Source organism: Etheostoma spectabile, chromosome 14 (assembly GCF_008692095.1).
Source record: "Etheostoma spectabile isolate EspeVRDwgs_2016 chromosome 14, UIUC_Espe_1.0, whole genome shotgun sequence".
Classification (NCBI taxonomy): domain Eukaryota; kingdom Metazoa; phylum Chordata; class Actinopteri; order Perciformes; family Percidae; genus Etheostoma; species Etheostoma spectabile.
The window spans coordinates 8,738,799-8,753,273 of NC_045746.1; the positions used below are offsets into that span (position 1 = coordinate 8,738,799).

Consider the following 14,475-nt stretch of genomic DNA (forward strand, 5'->3'; position numbering starts at 1 on the left):
GTGTGTGTGTGTGTGTGTGTGTGTGTGTCCGTGTGTGTGTCCCTGACAGCGACAATTTCACAGGTCAGTGTGTTTTTTTTTATTGTAGGGACTAAAGGGGGAGCCGGGAGAGCCAGGTCCCGATGGAGCTCCAGGAGAGAATGGCATTGATGTGAGTAAACTGACAAATGTCGGTATTTGGTGTTTTTTTTGAGAGAGAAAGAGAGAGAGAGAGAGAGAGAGAGAGAGAGAGAGAGAGAGAAAGAGTAGACTGGCTTTGAAAATAACAAACACTGTTTACCTACAAAAGAAACATTCTGAGAGGCTTACTGTGAAATCAGCCTAATAAGGAAAAGAAAAGAATTCCCACAGGAAAAGCAAACAGAACTTGTGAAAATGCCTTTTTTTATAATAAAAAAGGTATCTAAAGTAGCCACCAATTTTAGAGTGTGAATAGAATCTGTATGAAAAAATAGAATACTTAAAACATGAGAAGTGTAGGTTATTGTGAATAAAATGACAAACAAAAATAACCAGGATGCAGAACAATGTTAAAAGATAATGATGAGCGGTTCTCTATGTATCACCATCAGCATCAGCACATGCATGACGACCCACATATGCAGCATGAGTGTGGAGTCATGTGATATACATTTGGGCTGACTGGATTTGTTTTACGTTTTAGACCACTTTGCAGATTCGACAGAATACGAAGAGTACTAACTTGTTCCTGAGCTTTCAATAGTGTCACATAGTCTTCATCAGCTATGGAACAGGTTTACATGTGAGCTCACTGGCTGTGGTTTCAACCATTGCACATTTAGGACTTTGAAGCATTAAAGTATCTCAAGACAATCGAAATTCAAGGTGCGCTTTCTCCGTTTTTGTGAAGGCTTCAACAGCATCCTAGACAGTGTCTGGCTCGGCGGATGTTTTATAAGGTAGAAAATGAGTAAATATTACACCTTAAAGATGGATACAATTGGCTATCGATGATGAGAAATGCTGAATGTAAGCCAAACTGAAAGACGTAACAGGGTACCTTTTTAAGTCTCCATAAAGTGGGCAGAAAAAAGGAGATCGCTAAAAAAGTCATCCAAACTGTATGTCTTTAAGCTACATTTTAGCTTTAATGCAACATTTAAAGCATTGACTTTCACTGTTCCTTTTTTCCAAGTGAATATGTATAATGAAAATCAGGTAATTGAGCCACTGTACATTTGCTGAGTTATTTTCACATTAAATCATTCAGAAGTTCCCTTTGTGTCTGGGTCCTAATTTTCTCTCAACTGTTGGTTTATCGTCAACACGGGGATTTAGTAATTAAAGCTTATGTCTGTGCAGGACTGTATAAATTACTTTGTGGACAAATTATGAGGAATTCTACATGAGGTTGATATACTTAATGTCGAACCCCACCCAAATCCCTTTCTGATTACACGCTGATTATTATTAAATCTCTAGCAATCACAGGTTAGTGAGGCGTTGGAGTTTAACATGATTTTATAGCTTTGGGGCACGTATTGATTTACCTCATATTACTTTAATTGTGGCGAAGCTTGAGTCGCTGCATCAGTCTTGGTTTGAGGTGAATCGGTGTATCAATGCCTCTTGGTCACATGCTAACAGAAGCACACACACACACACACACACACACACACATATATGCATTCCTCAGAGATTTAGCCAGTAATCCCCCCTGGAATCTAAATCTCAAGTTTGTTTCCTAATTACATACAAGAACAGTGTCAGCTTCGATCAAATGTGCGATTAGCCTTATTCTAAGGTGAGTTCAAGTCCCCTGTAGCCTGTTGAAAGCACACTGGCAACTTGATAGTTTTTTTTCAATTTCCTTTGCTATTTTGACCTCTTTATGCGTGTCTAGCATATCATCTCTTTGTGTCTGTCTCCAGGGTTTGATTGGAGCAAAGGGGGATCGAGGTCCTATTGGACGCCCTGGGCCTAAGGCAAGTGTATAAACCTCCACCTGAAAGGATGATTAGAACAGATGCACCATTATAATGCTATTCTGTGGACATCTTATCTCAGACATCAATATGTATCACCATGTGGTGGCGTTGCTTGAATAAAATGTTCATATTTCAAGAGGGTCAGTTTTATAATAAAAAAGAGGGTCATCTTGTCATAGCACTAAATCTTAAGCTTACAGGATAAATAGGCACGTATTTATTTCAAAAGTACTACATTAATTCTATATATAATTCTCATTTATTTGTGAAAGGTCCTAGCATATCATCACTATAGTTAAATTGCTGTTTTTTGCAGGGTCAACCTGGACCAAGTGGCGAACCTGGACCTCCTGTAAGTAAACTATTTATTGTCTCTCCCCTTTTTGGTACATTAAAGTAGGTACGATGAGTGAATTTTTGAATATGTTTTTTAATTCAAATGTTATACAGTGTGTGGTATGAGAATTACTCAGATTCTGTACTTAATTAAAAATACTCCAGAACAAATACAAGGTCTACATTCAAGCTCGACTAAAAGCACAGAAGCATTGTCAAATGTCAAAAGTAAAAGTAGTATTTGAGTGATATGTTAGTAATGTAAAGTAAGTTTGTCACATTATTAAAATATTACTGATGCATCAATGCATGAGTAGCACTTTTACTGTTGAAGATGGTTGAGGTGAAGCTAGTTTTAACTAGTTTATATACAGTGGTTCCCAACCTGGTCACAGAAAACAACATTCTGCAATACAACGTTGTACCAATCTTTGCTTTTCTGGGAAATATGGATCATTTTGCCTTTTTGTGGCCCTGAACATTTAACATTTATCTACAAAAAAATCATTTGAGAAGTTAAGACTTGAAGTTTTTTAGACATCTAAAACATGACAAGCAGCTCCAACAAGATACTGATTTTTGTAAGAGGTTACATGCCAAAAAGGTTGGGAATCAAATGTTTAATCTGTATTGAATAGTGTTTTATAGGCTTGTTTGTAAAGATAAATCTATGGAGTAAAAAGTGCAATATTTCCATCTGAAATGAGGAGAATTGGCATAAAATGGAAATACTTAAGTAAAGTACAAATACCTCAAAATTGTACTGTATGGGTAGGTACACTATGATTACATTGTATCTCATAGGGCTGTCATGATGTTTATGAAGTTATGAGTTATGACAGGCTGAATTAGGTACTCTTTAAAGCCTTGTCAGTTTCCAAACAAACATATTGTCACCCAGCTGGTCTTCTAAGGCAACATCCCGAGTCCCTTTTTGTTCATGCCTGAATGCCTGACCAGCTGTGCCCCCTTTTGGGTTTGATGTACCCAGATGTGGCATATGCCTTCTACAGCTGACAGGGGACAGTCCTTAATATGGAATAACGCTGCTATCAATTATATCATCAAATGTGACTCCTGACTTTATCAACTCCAGTAAATGCAGACTAATCAAGGTACCAGCACACCATCTGCAACACAGTCCAATACCACTAGGTGGTGCTCAGTGTCCATCTATCAGACAACATAAAAATATAGTCAAACAACATTCCAGAGTCATCCTATGTCATGCATGAATGCAACGCTTTTAGTTGAATCCTTTGTTTAGCATTAACAGGCTGTGCTGTCTGGGGGCTGTGCTTGTTCAGCCAGCTGCATCACGCTGAACAGACCGGAGACTCTGCCCTGCGGGCTGTTCTTTCTCCAAGACGGCTAACTTACTTAATCACTTTGTTTATAATTACTTCCTAGCAAAAGACACAGCAAACACATACCGATAGTGTTCTGCATCTTTGTTCTTCTTGAGCACTGTTTACACTGCCCTCTGACACTGTACACAAGCATTACTGAATTACCGCTGCCATTATCAATTGGCTTTCACAAATGGTAATTGATTTGTTGACGGATTGGTTCCACTTGTTTCACAGTAGTCTAACCCTTTGTCCCTTATGTCCACGCAGGGAGCCGGCCTTCCAGGACTGGCTGTGAGTAGCTTGTACGGTACACAGTAGCACAGTTATGCCTTCATCACGTTTGTTTTGAAGGGTTTGCTGTGACGTGTGTGCATTGTTCCTTCTTGCTCTCTGTGTCTCTCTGTCTAGGGCGCTGCAGGGCCAGTTGGTCTTCCAGGTGAAATTGGACCAAATGGACCAAAGGTAGGACACCAGCTTTAGTTTGTTATACTGCTTTCAGGATTTTAAAAGATCTCATACACATGTTACATATATAAGCAACCAGAATTCTTACATGCTTATTCACAGCTTCTTTCCCTCTGCTGTGTTTAGGGTATCATGGGACCATCTGGACCCCCAGGACTTCCCGGACCTCCTGGCAAGCCAGTAAGTGTCCACAAGGAAATATCTTATCCATCTGTCACTTCTCTGAAACAAATGGAAAAAATATGATGTTGGTGGGGAAATGCCTTTGGCAAACCCGAGATCAAGAGGTTGGAGGTCTATTGAGTTTCATGTTGTTATTTTATCCACCCTCTGTATGTCCGAGCTCACGACCTTTTCTGGGTACATTAAAATTACTGTCCATGCGCCCTAGTTGTCTTAGCTGCAAATAGTGCCATCACACCCCTCTATTTCCTCCCAGCTCACTGTTCATGTTTTGAAACTCAACACAGTCGGCTGGGGTAGAAAAAGTAGGGTAGGAGTTACCATCAGCAACAATAGCAATATTAAAACACTATTAATATTTGAGAGTTAATCAAATCTGAAAACCATATATTAGCTATAGTCTTTTTTTATTTATTGTTTACATAAATAACATAAACCTTTTTGATAATGATACGTTATTTTTGGGGGTTCTTTTTTGCCGTGTGGAACATTCTACCTATTCACTTCATATCTTCATCACTTCAAGAGTTTTTTTTTCTGTGAGATTGGTGACATCAGCTGTGAAAAGAGTGAGAGAGCTCGAAGCTCATTGGGCTCAGTCAAGCACATGGTTACATCAATCTAATTGCAGGTAACTTATATTAGTGGAAAAGTAAAGCAAAGACATGGCATCTACTAACCCTATGTTGAATTGTACTCTGCTGTGTTCTGTAAAACCAGCAGCAACGAACATGCCACTGTATGACAACAAAGCACCTAGCAAAGCCAGAGCTCACTGCTGCTTGTTCAGGTCCCAACAGACAACCATAGGTGAGACACAATAAACAGTTTTGAGCGGTACACTTTCAAGTCTATTTTCCAACGGTGTATTTAGTCTTCTGTGGGCGTCTCTGAGTGGTTCTAAGGATCGGGTGTGTCTCCATTCAGAGAAATCTTCCCAGCCCAGGAGAGTGTATTTGTTTAACTTTACTGCTGTCCTTGGGTAAATAAACCCCCATTAGATCAGTGGGCTGTGTCATCTGACTGTAGCAGGAAGACATCAGCAGCACCAGTACAGATACTTTACTTCCTAACTCATTCTATAAATCAAGAGAAGAAAAGATGGAATTAGATGGACTAAGAGAGAGAGAGAGAGAGAGAGAGAGAGCTGGCTCAGCTCATGGGAGTAGAGGCAACTGTGACCAGGTGACTTTTTTCCTCCATCTACCTCTCTGTTATCTGTCTGTGCATCTAGGGTCCTCCAGGGAAGTTCATCGGTGGAGAAGAGGGAAGTGCCGACTTCCAGGTAAGATCTAGCAACATACCCTTCCTTACAAATATATTTTGACACAACTTTACTTCTCATAATTCATCTGTTTCCTTTTCTCGACAACAGTGTCCTCTTAACTGTCCAGCAGGACAAAAAGGCCCCCAGGGACTGCAGGGAGTCAAGGTGATTAGTTTGTTTTCAAGTAATAAGCATAGTTTTTTTTCAGCATCAATGATTATGTTGGGTTACAAAATTGTGACACTCTACTGACTGACTGATTGTTGCCCTCTAGGGACACAAAGGACGTGCTGGGGTTCTCGGAGAGCCTGGTAGCATAGGAAAATTGGTAAGTTGCACAATCTCTGCTAGAACAGATACACACATGAAATCAAACACCCATACATGCTGCACACTCAACCAGCATTCAGGATCAGCAGAAGTGAGGATTAGTTCTAATGAACCACCCAGAGGCACATGACTGGCTCTAATCTGGCTGTGATTAGTCAGGCCTGGCCTTGGCCCTGCAGTCGTCATGCAGAGAGCCAGATGAAAGGGGTGGTGAAGAGCCAGGTACATGAAGGGAGGATGAGAGAGAGTCAGGGTTCACGCAGCCCTCTCACCTCGCTGTACTAAGCACAGCTAATGAGCATAAAGTCAGCTCCAAGGGAGCGAATAGCCAGGCCCCAGGAATTAGCCTCTGATCTTCCCACACAAGGAGCCCGAGACACTCAAAACACTCGACGCACCATGTTAGCGCTCCTCCAAGTCAGACCAGTACTTTAGAAGACTTGCCTTGACTTAAGGTTGCACTGCGTTGCTACTCTCTCTTTTCTTTTTCTTAAAGACAGCCAGTTCTAGCTGTTTACATCCCCACTAGCTGTTGAGCTAAAACACTACACGGTAAAAAAAAAAAAAAAAAGTTTTCTCCGCTAAATTACTAATTTCTAAATTACTGATAACAATGTAGTGCCAGAGACCGTAGATTGATGAGCAAGACACATTTATCTTCAGACTGCTGGGAAATAAAACTAGAACATGCTAACTGGCTAATCACCCGCGCTTTGTTTTTGATTTATTTTACTGGTATGGTACTGGACAGACATGGCATGCTAATGTTGGAACACCAATGAGTTTAGCTAAAAACATAATTTTTTAAATCAGTTAAGTTCACTTTCTTGCTAAGAGTTAAATGAGAATATTGATAGTACTCGCTTGTCTTTACATTAGCTGAAGCCAGGCTTACCTTAGCTTAGCTTAGCTTGAAGACAGGGAGCAGGGGTTCAACAATTTCCCCCCTAAAGCTCACTAACATGTACACAAACAGAAATGTAAAACCCACAAGTTGTTGCTGTACCTATTTCTATTCTACTTTCTGTTTTACTATTTCTTCCTGGAGTCTTAGCTAGTTGTTTGGCTAGCTCACAGTGACAACACGTCTTCAGGAAGTCACTCTGGCCTGGCCAAGAAACATTTGCAGCACGTACCATCCATAAAAACCACAACTTGTCATTTTTAAGTGTTAATTAGTGAGCTTTAGAGGTCTTGGTAGGCGTATGTTTTGTTTTGTTTTTCTTACTTTGGCCAGTTAGCTGTTACCCCTTGTTTCCGTTATTGATGCTAATCTAAGCTAATCACCACCAGTTTCTAGCTCCCTAATTAAGAAACACACATGAGAGATCTGGATTTTCTGGAGTTTCTTGGGTCAAACTCTGTGAACATATAGCCAAAATCAAGAGTGCAACACAGAAAAATAACTAATCAGCCTGTGGTTTTTCCTTTTTACTCCACTAGGGTCCCAAGGGAGAAGTGGGCATCTCTGGGGAACAGGGCATCCCAGGACCTCCGGTATGCTGAGAATTCCACTCGTTGTAGTCTCTTGACAAAGTTAAAAACATAGGCTAATGTTGTTTTTTTCTAATGGTATTATCTTGATTTAACAGAAAATAGTAGTAGTTGTCTGGTCCTGGTCTCTGTCTCACCCCTCTGTTTTCCTGCTTCCTTCTAAGGGTCCAATGGGTCTGAGGGGTTATCCAGGAATGATGGGTCCTAAAGCGGAAGCAGTGAGTACCACCATTTCTTTCTCCTTTTTTTTCACAGTCACATCTTACTTTTTTGTCCTCTTTCTTTTTTTGGGTACAAGGCTGTTCTCATTCCTTTTAGATGAGCACCAAGGAGGCACAGCCAGACCTGCTCCCACTATGCAAACATCATCCATTACCAGCAATGGGGACATATGGAAATGATGCTAACACAAATCTCTCCCCTCCTCTAATGAGTTGGGGTTGTCTAGGTCCATGGTGCCTCATCTGTAGTTAATGATCCGCTGTAGCCATCCGTCTTACTGTTAACATTAGCCGTGTTAGCCAAGTTAGCGGCCCGGCTTAGTGCCAAAGCAAGAGTGGCTGGCTCTGTGTAGCACCTATTAGTGAAGTGAGTTAAGTGCTAATTACCCCTTTATCACGATGAATAGTAGGCTACCGTGACTTAGCATCCTCCCTGATCTGACGTGATTGATGGCCATTTTGTTTTCCCGTAGGGGCCTCGTGGTTACAAGGGCATCAACGGACCTGTAGGAATTCCTGGACCTCCTGTAAGAGCAGACATACACGCGCGCACACACACACACACACAGACGTGAATACTCATTTTAAAACAGGAATTCACAGTACACCTGAGCTACTCTTAAGTCACTCTCTGTTGTTTGCAGGGTGAGGAGGGACCTAAGGGACCACCCGGAGAGGCAGGAGACAAGGGAGACAAAGTAGGTGACTCTCCTGGTGTTCTCCCTTGAAGTTTATTGTCAAAGCAAGATTTTTTTTTTTTAAATTTCTCAGAACTTGAATGGGGGCATTGATCCTGATGTGCATTGGGAATACACTGACGCGGCTGGTTTGATTATCTTCTGCAGGGCAGCCAAGGTATCCAGGGCCCACAGGGTGCAGTTGGCAAAAAGGGAGAGAATGTGAGTGAATGCACTTTTGTTTGTGCACTACACAGTTGCAGCGGTGTTTAGAGAGTGTACCAAATCAACTCGTCTGATTCATCTGCCTGCTTTTTCAGGGTCTGCCGGGTATTGATGGAAAAGATGGCACACCTGGCATTCCTGGAATCAAGGTAAGGGATGCCAGCTGCGATAATGATGAGTACCGTCAATCGCAGTAAAAGATGGCAATTTAATCTTCTTCTGCTCTCTTTTCCTACAGGGCAGCCCTGGCCAGGATGGGAGGCCTGGTCCGCCTGGTCCTCAGGGAACAGCGGTGAGTGATCCTTCAGTGTAGTGGGGGGGATGTGTCTATCTGAGGATTGTTCAGCAATGCCACTTCGGGAACATGCAAATAAGGCTGTCTGTAACGACTTATTGTCACTCAGACCACGTATGGGGTCAATCTGTTCTCCTGCTCCATTCAACAAAGGCAGAACACAGACAGGGGAAACCAGCGTGAAACAGCCTGTACATTTTGGTATGTTTTGTTTTCTGGGCACACATCCAGGTATCAATGACCCTGTGACCCATAATGTTTTAGAATTTAAACCACCTTGAAATAGCATTCTCCCTCCCACCGCGAGTGATTTATCACAATCAGTCCTGTGTGTGTGTGTGTGTGTGTGTGTGTGTGTGTGTGTGTGTGTGTGTGTGTGTGTGTGTGTGTGTGTGTGTGTGTGTGTGTGTGTGAGTGTGTGTGTGCGCGCGGGCATGTGTGCGCCCCCCGCGCGTGTGTCATTCTGACTAAAGGGTAATGGAGCATGAGATGCTTACTTTGCTGTGTGGTCATTGCAGTGACACAAACACTGCTGCAGACTCAACCAGTATAACTTACCCTGCTTTATGCCCTACTGTGACACACACACACACACAGAAACACTGCAAGAAAACCTGCTGCAAGGTATATAACAGTAGCCGACACTGCAGCTCAGACTAAATTTTATTGTTAATATATCAGGCATCAGCATTATTACCTAAGCATCACCAACACCCACATACTGATATCCACATTCAGTACCAGTGGCATTTTGAGGTTTATTGTCTGTATTTCAAACAAACTGTACACCACAGTTGTTTTCAGCAATTTTCAGTTTTGTTAATTCTGTCTGCAGGGATTGCCTGGCAGCCCAGGGTCCAAAGGTGGACCTGGAGCCAAGGTAAGCCTTTTCATATGATATGTTTTATTGACCTTTAATTGTTTTTTTTATTTTAAAGAATTTTCAAATTTTTCTTATTTTGCAAATATACACCTTTTCATCTGTCTTCTCTTGTTAGGGCGAGCCTGGACCTAGGGGTCACATTGGCATGTCTGGTGCCCCCGGACCTCTGGTAACACATACACACAAAATTAGGATTTGTATCAGGTATCAGAAGTATACTGTTATACCGCGCAGGAGGACGAGTAATTGTACTTTAACTACATTCTCCTAGGGGGAGCCTGGTCTTCCTGGTCTGGCTGGTATGGAAGGAGTCCCTGGACCCAAGGTACAAATCCAGAATTATCACATTAAAGCGACTAAATACTGCAACTTGGAAGGCATACTCATCTTACCTGATTTCTGCAGGGTGACAGGGGCCAGCGGGGAGAAGTTGGGCCACAGGGAATAATTGGCAAGGCTGTAAGTTGCTCATTTGCATTTCTTTAAGTTTGAGTTCATCTGCAGCTATACTTTCCTTTTTTACATTCTCCTGTCTCTTACCAGGGAAACAAAGGAGAGAGAGGACCAATCGGTGTTCCAGGGGCCCAGGGTCTCAGTGGAACCAAAGGAGACAAGGTCTGTGCATGCGTGCATGAACACGTACATATATTGCTTTGGAAAACATGTCCATCACTGACTACATTCAATACCACTTCATAATGATTGAGTTACCCAGAATAATCCATTGGGGGCAGTGTTTACCTATGAATGAAAGTCACACCGATCCACAGTAAATCACCGAGTGAGGCAAGCAATATAAACAAGCAATATAAATGATAATCTGAGCATCCTCATCTTCCATGTTTTAGAGATGAGACAACATCATTCTTAGTTTGTGATCTGTGGTGTCACTGGCATGAATCAATATTTAGTTCTTAGTATTATTATTTTTGTGTGTGTGTGAGGATAATATCTAGATTTAACCACATTTACATGTACTCAAAACCATCCTTCTTTCCAGGGCTTCCAAGGAAAAGTCGGGTCAAAGGGAGACGATGTGAGTAGCTGTTTATAAACCGGATTATCAGAAAACGTGTTGTTGTATTTCAGATCCAACTCTGACAAGTGTTTCCTACAGTCATCCATCTCTCTCTCTCTCTCTCTCTCCCCTCCCCCCTCATCATTTTCTCTCTGTCGCTTTTAGGGTGACCCCGGGGTTGAGGGATTGGCTGGCGAGAAAGGTGAAAAGGTAAGAATCATTACTGAATAACCTAAAGCTGTCTCAAAACCTTTTATTATAAAGAACCACAACAGTCTCTGAATCTACGAAATACTACAACTTGCCGACTTTAGATAAGAAGGTTTTAAACATTCGGCTCCAACGGCATCAAAGCAAAGTGATGGATAGTAAAAAAGGTTGTTGCCATACAGAAGTTAAGACGAAGAGGAAGTCAGTTTTTGAATGTGCATACAAATCCCCATAATAGTCCAGATGGCAAATGACAGTGAAGCAATGATGCACGTTGGCTCTTTGAAGCAGCATTCTTAGACATCATTTACAATATTCATCTTTTAAGTTGTTGCTCAATGAGCCTCTCTGAGGTGGAAATGATAGATGGCAGTGATGGACGTGGAAATGACGAAGTCTCTCATGTTTGCTGTGACAGGGTTTGTCTGGTGAACCCGGGCCCAAAGGACAGGTGAGGTTGGGCTGTGTGCAAATCAAATTTCATTTTTTTGCATTTTTTTCCCCCCGCCGTAAATCCATTCTTCCGTAATGCTCGTCTCTTCGCAGCAAGGAATTAGGGGTGATCCAGGACACAATGGACCTACTGGAGACTCTGGTAAACCTGGAGACATGGGACCCCCAGGACTGCCCGGTCCTAGGGGACTCAATGGAGAGCGAGGAGTACCAGGCATGCCAGGCATTCAGGGATCACTAGTAAGTCCAGCTCACTCTACGATGCAATGGGGGGGAAAAAACCGGACTGATATTGATTGGTGCACCAATTGCCGTCTCTTTTCCGATGCTCAGTCTCCTCTTCTTCTCTCCAGGGGCGCGATGCATCTGACCAGCACATCATTGAAGTGGTGTTGAAGATGTTGCAGGGTGAGCGCCTAGACTCTTAGATTCCCCTTTGATGTCCACAGGGGAGATTAGATTAGCTAATTTCCCAAAGATCCTTTCATCTCCTGAGCAATCAGTCGCCCATCATCAAAGCTACTTTAATCAGAAAGTATGATGCTGCTGTTCTGTTGCAGAGAAGCTAGCTGCGGTGGCGGTGAGCGCCAAGAGGGCTGTGCTCGGTGGAGCCGGTGTGATGGGACCTCCCGGGCCCCCTGGCCCCCCTGGGTCACCTGGTCCTCAGGGGCCACATGGCTTACCTGGAGCTCGTGGCATTCCTGGCATCATTGGAGGACATGGACAGATTGGAAACACAGGACTTAAAGGTAGACAGTTGAGCATCACTATATGTACACATGATGACTACACAATAGGGCTGCACAATACATAGATTTTTTTTAGCATCATCGCAATATCAACATGGGCAATAAACACATTGCAGAAGTCTGCGACATATCGCAAAAGACATTTTTGGTGTTAGTTGAAAGACAATATCAGTAGTAACTCTGCACTTTAAAATGTAACTTTCATTCTTTGTTTTGTGGTGCATTTTACATACAATTTAATGTTCAATTTGATAATAAGACAATGTTAAAATAGAATCCTTTCATTTGTTTTAAATTCAACAAACAATGTGTTGTTGTATTTTAGCAGAATACTAAGAGCAGCAGAAATACAGAACTGACTACACTTTAATATCTGTTTATGTATCCCAAGTAATATCCTTAGCACAGTATTCAACAACGTTATTGCATATTGCATGTTTTCCTTATATGGTAGAGCCCTATCACACGGTTGAAAGTAGTTTACATCTGAGCCCATTCATTTTTACCTTCCATAGGAAAGAGAGGGGCAAAGGGAGATAGAGGAGATCCTGGTAAACCTCACCAAGGACCACCAGGACCCCCAGGAATACAAGGTAAGAGCTGGAGCCCCTCCAAACTGAAAAACAGGTTCATGCACACACACGAGATGTAATGCTGACCAAAAGTTCAGAAGAGTAAGGGTGCAATAAGAAACTGAAGAACGACAGCAGAGGCTTTTCAGAGGCATTGGAAGAGCATCATTAACTCCAGTCATTTAACAGATGCTCCTGAATGAGGATGTAATAGGATGGCAACAGTACACACTAATTCAAACAGTAGAAAACACACTCCCACCACTCCAGAGTGAGGTTAAGAGAGATTTTCTCAACATTAACTTTAGTGGAATGAGTCATCCTGACCCTGGGATTCAGTTGTCATCCCTTCTTAAACCCTTACCCTCCGCAGGTCCCCCTGGTGTTGACGGTGTGGCTCGGGACGGTAGGCACGGCGAGAGAGGACCTCAGGGATCAGCCGGAGAGTCCGGTCGTCCCGGTAAGGCGGGACCGGTAGGTCTCCCAGGCTTTTGCGAGGCGGCGATGTGTCTGGCTGCGTCGGCGTACACCTCCCCGAGGCTACAGGAGGCGGGGACAATCAAAGGACCCAATGTTTAGAGACCTGCCTCCCCGTCAGCAGCTCACAACCCACGAGAGAGAGAGAGAGAGAGAGCGAGAGAGAGAGAGACAGGGAGAGAGAGAGAGAGAGAGAGAGAGAGAGAGAGAAAGAAAACACGCTTCTCTGTAGGACAACATTGAGAACGAGGGCTTGGGGACAATAATAGTGACTGGATGTATAGCGCCCCCCCTACTCAAACTGACAACCTGAAGTTTTGACTGCTGGGACGTACTCTGATCTTAATCCTCTGCATCACCATGACAACAGCAGCTCACAGCCACCCACATCCTTCTGAATTCTTTAGTGTTTTGGATGATGCCAGTATCAGCCCCATCTAAATACCCCAGCCCTGTTCCTGCAGTGAAAGAGGAACAGTTTCAGATGGCATCTCCCTGTTTCCCATCCCCACCACAGCACCCATGAGGTGAGACGAGCTGGAAACCAAGCGTGCTGAAAGGTGCTGTTCTGTTACACCTTGGTCACTTTAAACGGTTTTACACATGTGATATTTTTTGAAGACGTGTTGCGAAGTTTAAGTTCTCTTTTGACATCGCAGCTGATGCCTTAAGTGTACAAAAAGGACCAATAAATGCTAAACAATAAACTGTACTGTATTGTAAAATGTAGTAAATTCATCTGTAAGCTTTGGTGAAATCCCTGATTTACCTCATGTGTACAGTACATTGCCCCCACTCCCCTCCCTATCCCCCGCTTTCTTCCCAAGCCTCATTTTAGAAACTAACGACTAGCTTGATCTCGTCCTCTTGTTGCCTGGCAACAGCATATCCCAATGGGCACTCCCATCTCCCACAATGCAGTGCTGTAAATCTTTGTAAATGTGTGTTGATTATTATGTAGAGAAAAAGGAATGGGTTACGATATGCACCAACAGAAATAACGACTTTTTCTGAAGACAAATCAGCCCGAATGTGCTCCCTATGCCACTGTCAACCTTCCACAGGGTGCCAGCTATTTAATGACTGATTTATTTTCATCAACAAGCTATTTATTGTTCTTTATATACTCTTCTGTAAAGAGGGTTTTTTTCTGGCTGTTCAGGTCAACCCAAACCAATAAAGAGGAACCTTTTATAAAATCGAATGCTCTTCTGTATCATGTTGGGAATGGAAACATGTCCCAATAGTTTGTCTGTTTGAGCTCCTTTTCTTCTCATTTATCCTATTCCAAATCTTCAACAGTATCAAGTCATGTATGT

General features: G+C 42.6%; 1 protein-coding gene across 1 annotated transcript in view; it reads left to right on the forward strand.

Annotated features, from left to right (window-relative positions):
* col9a2 (procollagen, type IX, alpha 2) overlaps window positions 1-14,357 on the forward strand; it is a 17,019-nt gene extending 2,662 nt beyond the window's left edge. Inside the window, exons 4-32 of the mRNA XM_032535230.1 lie at window positions 89-151; window positions 1,893-1,946; window positions 2,266-2,301; window positions 3,905-3,928; window positions 4,046-4,099; window positions 4,229-4,282; window positions 5,520-5,570; window positions 5,661-5,717; window positions 5,827-5,880; window positions 7,326-7,379; window positions 7,541-7,594; window positions 8,071-8,124; window positions 8,242-8,295; window positions 8,443-8,496; window positions 8,595-8,648; window positions 8,738-8,791; window positions 9,630-9,674; window positions 9,793-9,846; window positions 9,949-10,002; window positions 10,083-10,136; window positions 10,221-10,292; window positions 10,678-10,713; window positions 10,861-10,905; window positions 11,324-11,356; window positions 11,452-11,598; window positions 11,712-11,766; window positions 11,919-12,107; window positions 12,623-12,700; window positions 13,053-14,357. Of these exons, the coding sequence (XP_032391121.1) occupies window positions 89-151; window positions 1,893-1,946; window positions 2,266-2,301; window positions 3,905-3,928; window positions 4,046-4,099; window positions 4,229-4,282; window positions 5,520-5,570; window positions 5,661-5,717; window positions 5,827-5,880; window positions 7,326-7,379; window positions 7,541-7,594; window positions 8,071-8,124; window positions 8,242-8,295; window positions 8,443-8,496; window positions 8,595-8,648; window positions 8,738-8,791; window positions 9,630-9,674; window positions 9,793-9,846; window positions 9,949-10,002; window positions 10,083-10,136; window positions 10,221-10,292; window positions 10,678-10,713; window positions 10,861-10,905; window positions 11,324-11,356; window positions 11,452-11,598; window positions 11,712-11,766; window positions 11,919-12,107; window positions 12,623-12,700; window positions 13,053-13,258 (1,893 nt within the window). The 3' untranslated portion in view covers window positions 13,259-14,357. The remainder of the gene's footprint in view (window positions 1-88; window positions 152-1,892; window positions 1,947-2,265; window positions 2,302-3,904; window positions 3,929-4,045; window positions 4,100-4,228; window positions 4,283-5,519; window positions 5,571-5,660; window positions 5,718-5,826; window positions 5,881-7,325; window positions 7,380-7,540; window positions 7,595-8,070; window positions 8,125-8,241; window positions 8,296-8,442; window positions 8,497-8,594; window positions 8,649-8,737; window positions 8,792-9,629; window positions 9,675-9,792; window positions 9,847-9,948; window positions 10,003-10,082; window positions 10,137-10,220; window positions 10,293-10,677; window positions 10,714-10,860; window positions 10,906-11,323; window positions 11,357-11,451; window positions 11,599-11,711; window positions 11,767-11,918; window positions 12,108-12,622; window positions 12,701-13,052) is intronic.
* The last annotated feature ends 118 nt before the right edge of the window (window positions 14,358-14,475 follow it).